We start from the raw sequence: 12,876 nt of genomic DNA, 5'->3' as shown, positions 1-12,876 counted from the left end.
CGCTTCTACAGCTGCATTGTCGAGTCCAACGTAAACGCCTGCGAAGACTGGAGTGAAGACGGTGGCCAAATTTGCCAAATCGACACTTTCCTCCCTGCAGAGCTTCTACTAACTCAGAGTCCGCAGGAGAGATGCCACCATCACCCGGGACCCCACCCACCCCAAACTTGGACTGTTCACTCTGCTCCCATCAGTCTGGAGGTCCAGGACTGTAAAATGCAGAGCTAGTAGACTTCCTTCTTCCCTTCTACCACCTTCTACTCCTCAACAACCGCTAATAGCACAATACAGCTGATTATATCACTCATACAGACCCTGTACCTCATTTCTGAATTTTTGCGCTATTTATACTGCTCCTTTTGCACACCACTTGTAAATAGTTGTACCTAACCAATCATGCACATTATCATGATCCCCTCCTTGGTGATACATCCTGCTAACATAGCCAAGAACCTTCGCCTGCCTCCTTTTTTCACTTCTCAGCCGTTTTCAACAACGCTTGTTTGTGGATATTTAGCAAAAATATCAACGATTCGCCAACTTGCCCGAAGGCTAAACTTCTCTGATAAGGCACCTCCATTCTTTCCTAACGATGTGCTCTACACATCCCTTGGCTGTGACCTTGACGCAAGCAGGAATACAATTCTGGATTACACAAGTACAGTGATTCCTCGCTACTTCGCGCCGCCCCTATCACGCCCTCAGTGCAACTGAAGGTTCCCACATGCCAGACAGACACGTTAAATTTAAATGCACACGCCACGGGCACTCCTTGGACGTTGAACTTCTGCAGTACACATATTTACTTCAATCTTAAATTATGAAACCTTATACAGTTACTGTAGTATTTTTAATCCTTCTCGTTTTCATGTCTCGGCTGTATGTAGTCGGGATCACGATGAGCCACAGTTGGCCAACAAGTAGGCGTTCAGCCAACTAACTGGAGTGAAGCAAGTAGCTGACCAAACATGATTCAAAAGCAGAGATTACACTTGAAAATCAAATTCATTACAAAATGTCAGAGGATCCCAAAGCTTTCATTACTCTTTCACGATCTTTTTTAACCACTTGTGACTCAGAGAACTTCCTATGCAATGACAAAAAAAAACAATAGAAAAAAACCCCCAAAAAAAACAGTTGTACTGTTCTCACCTGACTGGCCAGGTAATTTATCAATAAGATCATGAGATACTACTAGAAGAAACAGGTGCTCCTACAAGACATGTGATTGGCTCCCACCGCAACAATCGACCAATGAGTGCAGGAGTTTTAACCCACTCCCGCTCAGAAGTTGAAATCCATACCTCATTGGTGCCCGCGTCTTGTGGGAATACCGCTTGACCTGACTGACAGATTGACTGGCCAGTCAGGTCAGAACAGGTCAATCACACACAAGCGGCTGGACAAGAGGCATAAAGAAAGCGATGGGATCCTCTTACCTTTTGTAATATTTTTTTTTTAAAAAGTTGAAGTGTAAACTCTGCTTTTTAATCATGTTTGATCAGTTACTTGCTTCACTGTAGTTAGCCATCCGAGCACCCTACTCGTAGGGCAACTGCGGGTCACCGTGATCCCGACTACACACAGCCAATCCATGGAAAGAGAAGGCATAGCAGTACAGTTGCTGTATAAGGTTTAATAATTTGAGGTTTAAGCAAACATGAACTGCAGTTATATTTGTGTTAAATATGTAACGTATGAATGCTTTTCAAGTTCAAAAACTTTTTTCAAACGAGAACTTTTTTAAACAATGACTTTTTTTGTTTAAACGAGAACTTTGTACATGGTTGGAATAAATGCCTGTAAAATATAAGGTTTCATGCATCTCCAATCCTTCAGTATCCGTACATAATCTACATATTTACGGTTAATACCAGCGCTCCTATTACTTTTTTGTTCTTTATACCTTGCTCTTTGTCTTAGTATTTATTTTATGACGTTCATGTGGACGGTAAAGTAAGAATTTCATTGTACAGTTTCATTGTATCTCTACTGTGCACATGACAATAAACACTTTGACTTGACTTTGACTAATGAGCGTATGCACCTTTTGTACATGAGTCCTCTGAAGAGGAGGAACCTTTTGAGTTTTCCCTGTCAGGAGTCGCCGCAGCAAGTCACTTGCATGGCGTGTTTGGCGCAGGTTTTACACAGGAGGTCGTTCAGTGTCGTGTAAAAGCCTACATTGTAAAATAATATTCAAATACCTGTGTATGTTGTGTGTGTGTGTACATGCATGCAGGTAGCACTGTACAGCCCGGAAGCAGAGGACTGTGAGAGTCCCGGCAGCCTGAGCAACAGTCTGTCTGAGCAGAGCATGACATCCATCAGCCTGAACAACATGAATTCAACTGTGAACAGTGGCAGCAGCATGCACAGCTACACACCGGTGCGACATTATTCTCGACGGGTTGTTTTCCATTCTAAACATTAGCATTTCTTTGTGTTTTCTGTTGATTGAGTAAGACATGCAGATTTGAATGCATGGGAAGAGGCAGTGCAATGACAATTTTCCACTCACCTGTGCCGGCAGGATTTACAGTAGCTTTGTGTCGTAAATAAACTAGAAACTTCAAGTCCAATAACACTTTCATCCCATAGTACAAGGAATAACCAAAGAACGTAAAGAATATCTGTTGATTGTATTCATCTCGAAACAGTCACCTTTTTAAAGGTCTATCCCTGCTCATTGCATGAGCAAAGGCCAACACAATCCCATCTATCGCATTAACCTCTTTTTTCACAAGGCCATCTTTTGTTTCCCACTTTCCCTCCACCTTGTTGCCTTCTAACACAGTCATTTCACACCTCATCGGTAGTCTGACTGGACCTGGCTCAGAGGTTAATTGGGCCTCATTACCTGTCGTAGGTCATCCCCCTCCTGGCTATCTGTGCTTACTAATGGCAAAGAGTTTGCAGACAATGATGTACTTGATGTAAAGTAAACTATTATTGACTGGAGGAAGCGTCATGCTTAGAGGGTTTAAAAAGGGATAAAAGCAAAGTGCTTTTGTAGAAAGGTGAATGTTGAAAAAGATAAAAGCTGGAATGAGAAGAGTAAATCAGCAGAAAGACAGTCTGCATTCATATAGTGTATTAATGCAAATTTATGCAATTCATTTCTTTCAGTAACTAGTGAAATCCGCAACCCTCGTGAGGATAACTACCGTAATTCCCCAAAATGTAAAATACACGTTTTTCTCGAAAATGAAGGCCAAAAGTAAGGTTGTGTCTTATAAACGGTAACTTAAAAATTTGAATTGCTTTTTATTGGACACCATTCAAGGGAGATTGATCTGTCAGCCACATAAGCCGACTTTTGACGCACACATGTGCGCTTTTATATCGACTGTATTCTTACTTACAATAATTACCGTAACGGGACGAGCAAGATGGCAGACATCAGTAGGATGTTAGCGACAAGTGCCGGTTGCAGCTACCAGCAGCTTGTGTTAGCTGAGTTATTTTATTTTTTACAAGATTTAATTTGATTATTAACGCACTACACCCACCAGAAACTGAAAGAGATTGGCAATCAGAACCAGATACTCAATTTTTGAGTGCACGATTCGACAGCAAGTCAATGAGTCAATACAGAGTTTGTGTAGTTCCAATCCAAGATTTCTGTGTTCATACAAACACGTCAGTCATTGTGCATCAATATCAGACTAATGAATTGAGCTTTTAATTAGATCAATTGGAAAACCACCAATACTAACATTTACTGTATCACAATACTTTCTTAGAAAATTCATCATCTGGAAAAACACACGTCTTTTCAGTTAGTCATTTGTCATCCACTAAATGCTACTGTCAAGAAATATTTACACTATTAGTATCTGCAATTTTCAACCTTTGGGGGTGTGAGTCTCAATGCTTGTGCTTCAGTAATGGTTCTTTACATTAAAGTAAAAAAAAAAAAAAATCTCCATCTATCAACAGTCATACGTCCTTTCTCTTACAGGTTAGTAGTCACTCGGAGCCCTCATCCCAGTCCTTGAGTCTTCAGCAGCCCACCCAGCCCACGCGGCCTTCCGCTCCTCCTCCACAACCCCAGTACGCTCTGCCCGTGCCGGAGTCACGGGATAAGCACGGTTGCTTCTCGGACTTCGAGGACCTGAGCGCGTCCTTCCGAAGCCTGTACAAGTGTGTCTTTGAGCAGTCGTTCCCGCAGCAAGGTGGGTGTCAGCGCTCGTCTCGTCGACGGGCCGCACGTTATCTGCTGGTCTTTGCCCGTCGGACCGCTGCACTTACACTCGTTCACAGAAAAGGAGGCAAAAACCGCTTCATGTCAGGCTTCCTGCGCATAATTAACTGTCAAGCTTAAGCTCTTGAAATTGATGTGCAACTTTAATATTGCTTTCACAGCACGGGAGGCGTTGCTGCATTAACCTCCCAGCACACGCTACCCCTGCCTCTATTGTATTTTAATAAACAAACAATCTGCTGTTCCGCATATCTGCATTTTACGGCCCGCTCAGTCAAACGAGCAAAGGCAATTAAGAGCAAAGAATTCATCGGAAGGCGAGGAAAAAGACAAACACATCTGCAGCTTTGATAAAGCTAATTAGATTGCTTCTAAAGTTTGTGAAGCATCTCGATAATTGCTTCCTGAAGCTTTCGGGTCACTCGGCCTCCTCCCACTTGGGCCTTGCCTGCATCCCACCATCCTCTGATCAACCTCCCCTCTCGCTCCCTGTATTTCCTCTAGAGGCACGAATCCTCTTGTTCCGAGGAGAGTGATGTGCTCTGCTGGATTTACGAACAGGCATCCTTCCATTTGTGGTCTGAGATGCAATGATGATACAATGATGATGATGATGACGATAACCTAGGTAGAGCGTAATTATATCTACTGTATAATCAAGACAACTCATTCTGACGTTCACGAGGTGTAAACTTCCCTTTCATTTGTAAACCTGAGACTTGATAAAGTTTTTACAGACGGTGAAAAAATCTGAAAGCTTGAGTTTGAATTGCAAAATACTGTTTTCAAACAACAATAATTAGGAATGTAACCTAATCCTTTCGACACAGTAAGAGTACAGTTATTTACATTAGAGTACTTAATGATATTGAGTACCGATACTTGACAATGCCACTCTGTCTTACAATTGCCATATTCTTTTTTTAACCTGCATGTCATGAGCAACACAAACTATAAACCTTTCTTTAACAGTCAAAAGTTTCAAGTACTGTGACCATATTATAAAATGAAACGATGATAAGCATTCGGACTATGTCATACTCTTCTTTATTCGATGTGCCACACCGTAGCTACTTGACAGTAGAGCGGCTGGCTCAGCGTAGCGGAAAGCACAAATCATAATTTGCAGTTGGCTAAAAGTGTTGCCATTAATGTTTACCTGAAATAATCTCTACACAGATGGCATGGGTCCCACCCAGGATATTTGGCTGGTGATATCATATGGATGTGTACAATGTTGTATTGTATTTTAGAGTTGCACCGATACAGTTGTAACTATGCTGATATAATTATTTCATACATTCCAACATGTTTGAATGATAGTTTGAAACCAGGCGGTTTGAGTGTAGGCGCTCTGCCTAATTGACATGTTCCGGCAAACATATCAGTAATTCATTATTAACATTTAAGGGACAAAAAAACGAATATATGGTCCGGTGTAAGATTTTGAATATGGTTCTAAGCAAAATATGGACCAAAGTGTTTGGAGAAGGCAGTGACTATTTTGACAATCAATACTGTCGTAGAAAACATCAATTGATGTATTAAATTCACTGTTAAGTTAAAAAAAGACATTCATTTGATCTTGAAAGACGTAACATGAAGAGCTAAAACGGAGCAGTCAGAATACACTCCACAAAGGATTTGGTAGTTAAAAAAAAATGGAGGAAAAGACTTTGAAGTGACGAGCAGCAGAGAGCAAAAGGGATCAAAGCCCGAATAAAACAAACAAACAAGCAAAAACCACTTTTATAGGCAGGTAAAGCGACACAACTCTTGGTAGCCGCATACGTTCCCACTTGAGGACTCGTCATACTCCTCATGAAGTGACGGACGCAAAAAGAGCCACTGTCCTCTTGTTTCACTTCAGCGATCTTTGACAAGTTCTGAGTCTTACGGTTCAGACAACTGCTGTCAGTTTTCTGCAATGGTCGTCAGTCGACAAAAGGTCAGCGATGTCATGTACGTTTTGATCATCTTTTGGGCAGAATCACAAGAAACATCTTGAAATGTGTCTTATTAGAATACATTGATTGAAACATGCTGTAAACGTTTAGTGAGCAGTTTTATTGCATCGCTTTTATTAACTATGCATTTATGTGTTATATTCATGCCAAATTCACAAGGTACAGTACTTAAAAAAATGCCATAGCTTTTGACTTGCCATGCTATACATGTTTTTAAATCAGAAAAGTAAATTATTGTATATGCTTTTATATGCCGTACCGTATATGCTGTTAGTGCGTTTCAATGAATTTTGCATACAGGATTCTAACTTTACATTTTTTTCACGTCATTTCTCCTGAATTTCAGTCTGAATTTCCTGTCTGCTTAGATCCCTGATAGCAATTTTGACAAGTTTGAAAATTACTGTAGTTTCCCAGATGACGCTAGTTCAAGTACTTCAAATAACTTCAGGCAAAGTTTCTGGGATCTATAGAAAATGAGGCAGAGGGATATTTTTGACTGGGATAATGGCAAGTGTAGTATCTTTAGGATGCCTAAAGGTGACACAATGACCGCAAAAAAATATGTGGCGTTTCCAACCCCAGACTATGTCCTGCCACGGTAAAAATAAGAAGAACCATGTCATCTACAGTAAAATCATTTGCATGCAAGTCAACACACCATCCATAGAAATCATCCATGGATAACTATAACTTCAATAGATATATGCAGGGGTGAATAAATGCTACCCAGGTACGCATGCGTGATACCATTTGAGTAAGATTGATCTGTCAGCCATTAAAATTGTGTTTTGACGCACAGATGGGCATTTTTATATCAGCCGTATTCTTACTTAAAATAATTACCGCAATGGGACGAGTTAGAGGGTCGTCGTCAGGTGGCTGTTAGCAGTCAGGTCCTTTTGCAGCTAACAGCAGCTCGTGTTAGCTGAGGTTGTTGCGCCATTATTTTCAATAAAAGAAAATAGCAGACTGAACCAATGTCCGAATCCGAATTCATCCTTGTTCACACACAGGAAAATTACTAAAACCTCATCATGTAAAGCTACTGATAGCTCCAAACCTTGCCACTCTTAATTGAACCTGCTGGAGGCGAGTGCTCCGGTTAGAAAACACGGAATGGGTTATTCCATTTGACTTGTATTAGTGGTCTTTTGGCATATACACACACAATCATAAACTTTCTGGAATACGGATGGTTCGCAACATCGGGTATTTACGACAAAATGAAATCGAGCCGCTCCAAACAACTGCTTGGAGCACTTTAAGCTGTTGCTGCGTTCCCCGCCCGCTCACAATGTGGTGAATCTGCATTACACGTCATGAATCCTGCAAAAAAAATGATAATTTATGGATACGAACACAAGAAAATATGAAGAATTTATAAAGATGAGATTTATTCTGTTCTTGCCAAACTGTTGGTGCGTCTTAATACACGGTAACATAAGAAATGCCAGAATTTGACTCTAAAATTAAGGATTCCTCCTATAGCTACACAGGTGTGTTCTTAGTTTGGGGAATTATAGTAGTTATTTTAGCTACTGATTTAATTTCCCCCTAAGAAGCTCTGTGTTTGTCTTTAGGCATCCCTTCCATGTTGCCCTCGGGTGAAGGTCCCAATAGAATCTCTTTTTAGGTGTCAAGTTGTGATAAATCATGATTATAACGCAAGATTCCAAAGTGATTATTGGTGATTTTTTGTTTCGTCTTCCCGACAGCTTTGATGGTTATGCCCGGGGACTCGAACCATTCGAGTCGGACAGCTTGCTCTTATCAGCACTCGCCTGGTGCAATGAATGGCGTCAGCAACTGCGCGGGGAGTGCCAGTCATCATCAACACAACCACCACCACTCCCACCACTCTCAACATCACCTGTCCAGCCATGGCCAACACCCAACCCTCTCCCGCCAGAGTCATAGTGGACAGAGCTGTGCCACAACAGGTGAGGTCTATCAAGATCTATCTGTCAGTCTGTCTCATTTCACTTCTTCATTATTTCATTTGAGGGCTACCCCATGGTAGTACAAACTAAGTCAAAAGTACCAAGTACAAACTAAACACATGATAATATGATCTTAGTGCATTTGCTGTTTTGGCTTAGCTGTGCATGGTGCGGTATAATCCACAGTCGCCACTTTGCTTTCCTTTTCATGCGGCCGAGTTGACTAAAATGGCACCCCCGATTCTTGTCCTCTTGCAGTGGACCACGATATGCATTCGAGTTCTGTATACAGTATTGTGCTTGTGAGAAATTGTGTAACAAGTGTAAATTATAAGGAATTTCGAAAGGTTGACATGCATGAAGTCAATCATCCCCCGACCCGGCTGGGCAGAATGCAAATCTGCGGGTATATATTTAGGAAGATTTTCATATTTCATCTTTCAGAGCAACAATTAAACTAAACAGGAACCGCTCTGAGGCCTTTTTTTTCTTTGTATCGTCTTAGTGATCCTTGGAAAATCAGCGCCGCCTGCCAATGCGTATTATCTAGTATGTTTCATATTTAATAAATATTGATGCCACTCCATGCCAAGCGGTAACTCGATGCTTCTTCTAATGCCACACAGTCTGGTTTGTATTATTAAGGGTCTCTTTCTTGCACGTGTTCATTGCTTTTCAAATGTGGTTCCTATAACTAAGATGTGTACGAATGTACTAACAAGTTTCGTTCTCAAATAATTTCTGCTTCTCTGTGTCATTTCAATTTGTGCATATGTGTGTGTCTGTGTTATCAATAAAGCTCTGGAATGGCATTCACTCATTATACGTGAATCTCAGTTTGGGATTTTCTCCGCAAGCTGAAGATGAATACGAGCTATCTGTAGTCCATAGTCTTTGCTGTGAGGCCTGAGCATCTATTGTTTAGTTTGAGGTGGTGGGAAGCTTCTCCTCTTTATTTTGCACAAAGGCACAGATATGTGACTGGAATATTTCTGTGTGGGGTTGCGCCTCCCTGTGGTTTCCTTTGGAACGGATTTCAGCAGGACTTTTTATTTAAAAAAAAAAAAAAAAATCCATCCATCCCAGCTGACTAGAGCCAAGATGTAGGTTACAACCTGGACTGCTTCACCACTCCACCACATGGCTTATTTAGACTAGTGTTTTTCAAATGGCGGTGCGATATGGACTTCATAGTATGACCCACCATTCTGCAACTGTATGTCGTAACGCCGACCACACTTCTGCTTCAAAGTCAATAGTTTCTGTCTGAATCTTAGGACTTCCCCTGCAAAGTCTGCATGTTTTTCATGTGCTCCCAAAACACATTTAGGTTTATTAAAGACTGGTAACTGAGGTGAATATAAGCCTGAATGGTTGGTTGTCTAAACCAGTAGTGTATCACTGATATAGCCTCTGTGAAATATAATTTTTCACTACCTCCTAAACAGAACAAAACTATCTGCTGAAAAAAATGGCAACACTATAGACCACAGGTGTCGAACTCCAGTCCTCGAGGGCCGGTATCCTACATGTTTTCAAACCTTTTCCCTCAAAAAACACCTGATTCAAATGATTGGGATCATTTTAAAGCTCTTGCCGAGCTTGCTAATGAGCTAATCATTTGAATCAGGTGTGTTTGGGGAAAGAAAACTGGAAAACATGCAAGATGCCGGCCCTCGAGGACTGGAGTTCGACGCCTATGCTATAGACAACGCACATCCAATTTGTAAAGGAGGTGCTATAATTTAACACAGTATAGCAGTATGACGCTTCATGTTGCAATTAATTCACCCGTACGAAAATTACAGTATTAAAAGGCACTAAATCAAATTTGCTGACGTCTTCAGAAATCGTGTTTAAAAAAACTTGGACAGTGATCTTACTTCATATGGGTGAGCCTGAGAACAGTAAAAATTGCATATAGTAGACACACACATTGAGAAAACATTCAACTAAAAACATTTAATGGTATTCCATTAAAAATTGGGAAAAATTAAGGGAAAAACTCAGAATAACCCCAACCCAAAACATTTTTTAAAATATGCTCAAGATAATATGTAAAATATGTGTACATGTAATACACATATTCACCGTCGGCCTTTCTTCCAGGCATGACAACAGATTGGTACCCAAACCTGGAATGGCTGAAAGAAAGCTGTCGGATTGCAACAAGCTACAACTGGGCTGATGTAGACCTCTCTCCATTTCAAGGTAAACACACTATCATAGGAATTTTCAGGGAGTTTGTGGAGAGAAATTGAAGCAAAACATACAAGCAATCGCAAAAATATGCGTAAAATTATGCGGGATGAAACCCATGAGCGGTGGTGCTTCGAAAACATCCAACGTGTTCTCCATGAAAAGGTTCTCAGTGACGTGTCAGAACATCAAGCTGTCTTTTTTTTTTTTTTTTTTTTGGCTCTTCATTGTTCCTTTGAATTTTGTGTTTTATAGTCAACCCTGCATTCTATTATCACTTGGACGTTTATCATGTAAAGACTTTGTTTTTCTACTGCCATTTCTTGTGTGTCTGGGTCCAAATTCTGCTCCTCATGTGACAGCCCTCTCACAACCCAATCCCCATGTAGAATGAATTCAGCTCAATGGATGGGGGAAAAATGCATTCATTTTACAGGAAGGCCTTCAAGTAACATTTTAAGATTGAAATTTAAACACTGGAAATAAAACAAACTAAAATAACATGGAGTAGTGTTATTTTCTTTTCTCCCATTTCCAGTTAATATTTTTACGTATTGTATACACTCACCTTGGTGAGGTCTTACAAGGCTACAAAACCTGACACTCTCACAAGTTTCTGGTGCTCAACTCCTAATTGTACATACTACTTTTGGCGCACCTACCTTTATGATTCTTCATGATGATTCTTCATCCGCATTTTGAATGAATCCTCCTCATAATCGTATGATTCTACTGTATGTAAGTCTGGTCCTTGTGGCACAGTTTTATAACAATGTAATTTGTACTGGTCTAATAAAAGTTATTAGCCTGTCTGCATCTGAGAGGTTGCTACCTCATGTACTCTCACACACACACACACACACACACACACATTCCACCTCTTTTTCATTCTCTCAATTGTGTGATGTAAATAACCTAATTAGGGGTGTCTCAGTAACAGCCTCTTATCCTGATGACAGCTGGTCCCATTACACCCAGCTTCCCTCCATCATCACTCTCTTCTGTTGCGCTTGGCCCCACTCACACTACCTTCACACCATCTAGCAAGCCTGCATATAACCTTTGTAGCACAGGAAGCTCCAGTGGGGCAAACGCAAGCACTTGACAGTACATGTTGGGTGGACAAATAAAACAACAGTGAGGGCCTGTCTTTGTTGAGAGAGTATAAGTATTTGGCCCCTTCCCGATTTCTGTAATTCTGCATGTTTATCACTTGCAACGTTTTAATTTTATTAATTGTAACATCACACTGAGTCCGTGGCATATAAAAGATTATTTCATTAATGATGGGTGGGGGTCACAAGCCTGTCTGGCTCTATGTGAGGATGTAATTGCCCCCCGCCCCCGTTAAGTAATTTTGTTGGGCAGTGCCTGCATTGGTTTATCAATACTTTCATCACTTATTTCAATGATCATTGTGTACCAATGATATTATCCACACATGTACATCCCACTAGCGAGTGTCACATTTTCGCCCTCTGCGTTCATCTGAGCCAGGCCTGAAGGAGAGCATGCGTCAGGCCGAGCTCATCAACTGGTCCCTGGATGCCTCTCAAGTAGCTGACCTTTGTTCGTCCGTCAACCAGTTTTTCACGGCCACGGGCGTCATTCCCCCTCAGGGGGCCTCCCTCTCCCAACCTCAAGTCGCACTCCCAGCGGCGCCCAGAGCCCCGCAGCACCCGGCTCAGCCGCATGGTGCGATGCACCCCAAGGCCAGTCAGCGCAATCAGCACGGTCAGCTCATTCAAACAGGTCAGTACTCAAATTTGTCGGAAAAAGTAGTCTCGCATCTTTCACCGCATTCCATACAGGAGCTACACAGCTTTCAGTTTGTGGGTGCTCTTCCATGTGTGACCTTGGACATGAAGACAGGATCTTTTTGCCACCGTCACTAAAGTTGAAACCTTGTAGCTGAATGATGCTCATGTCTCACTGTCCAATTGTACCCACGTGAAGCATTCACTTGGGAACTGCGGCTCTTACTGAGCGCTGAATACTTGCAAATTATGGCATGAAATCATTTAGCAAAGACACTAAAGGTGGGTTGTGGGCAAAACTGTGTGCTTATGTAATATTTAGTCATTGGTCGTTGCTGTGTGTGCGCCCACAGTGAACATGTACATGGACTCCAGACAGAACATTCCGTCTCTGATGGGCCCACCTGGATACCCTCACATGCCTCCCATCAGCAGCACAGCCCCCACCATGACTGCAGACTCCTCCATCACACTTTTACCAGGTGTGCGTTTTGCATGTGTATAAAGCCCTCTGCTAGTGTTACATTGTTATGAGGAATTCACATTGCAATGTGGCTCTCCCCCCCTAAATTGGTTATTAACTCCTTCAGTCCCATGGACAAGAATTCTTGTCTTTTAAAACAGTAATAGCAATAATAACTCATAGAATTCTGGTCAAATACGTTTTTTATGGAGAGGAGCTGACACCCTTGACTAATGCTTATCTAGTAGTAGTGATAACTGTGACCACTGGATGGCAGTGCTTCCACACTTACAACACAGCTGTTATCTAAATGCAAGTGTAACTGAAAAAATGGGTGTAT

The 12,876-nt window shown here is 41.5% G+C and overlaps 1 protein-coding gene across 3 annotated transcripts in view; it reads left to right on the top strand.

The window, feature by feature from the left end:
- LOC148427558 (forkhead box protein J3-like) overlaps positions 1–12,876 on the top strand; it is a 68,652-nt gene that overhangs the window by 52,726 nt on the left and 3,050 nt on the right. For all 3 annotated transcript variants that reach the window (XM_088408814.1, XM_088408813.1, XM_088408812.1), the window contains 6 exons: positions 2,243–2,389; positions 3,965–4,178; positions 7,893–8,117; positions 10,227–10,328; positions 11,814–12,068; positions 12,427–12,555. In XM_088408814.1, the coding sequence (XP_088264940.1) occupies positions 2,243–2,389; positions 3,965–4,178; positions 7,893–8,117; positions 10,227–10,328; positions 11,814–12,068; positions 12,427–12,555 (1,072 nt within the window). The remainder of the gene's footprint in view (positions 1–2,242; positions 2,390–3,964; positions 4,179–7,892; positions 8,118–10,226; positions 10,329–11,813; positions 12,069–12,426; positions 12,556–12,876) is intronic.

The sequence above is a fragment of the Hippichthys cyanospilos genome, chromosome 2, assembly GCF_059441005.1.
Source record: "Hippichthys cyanospilos isolate Australia breed blue-spotted pipefish chromosome 2, RoL_Hcya_1.0, whole genome shotgun sequence".
Classification (NCBI taxonomy): Eukaryota; Metazoa; Chordata; class Actinopteri; order Syngnathiformes; family Syngnathidae; genus Hippichthys; species Hippichthys cyanospilos.
This window is presented reverse-complemented; position numbering and strand designations above follow the sequence as displayed.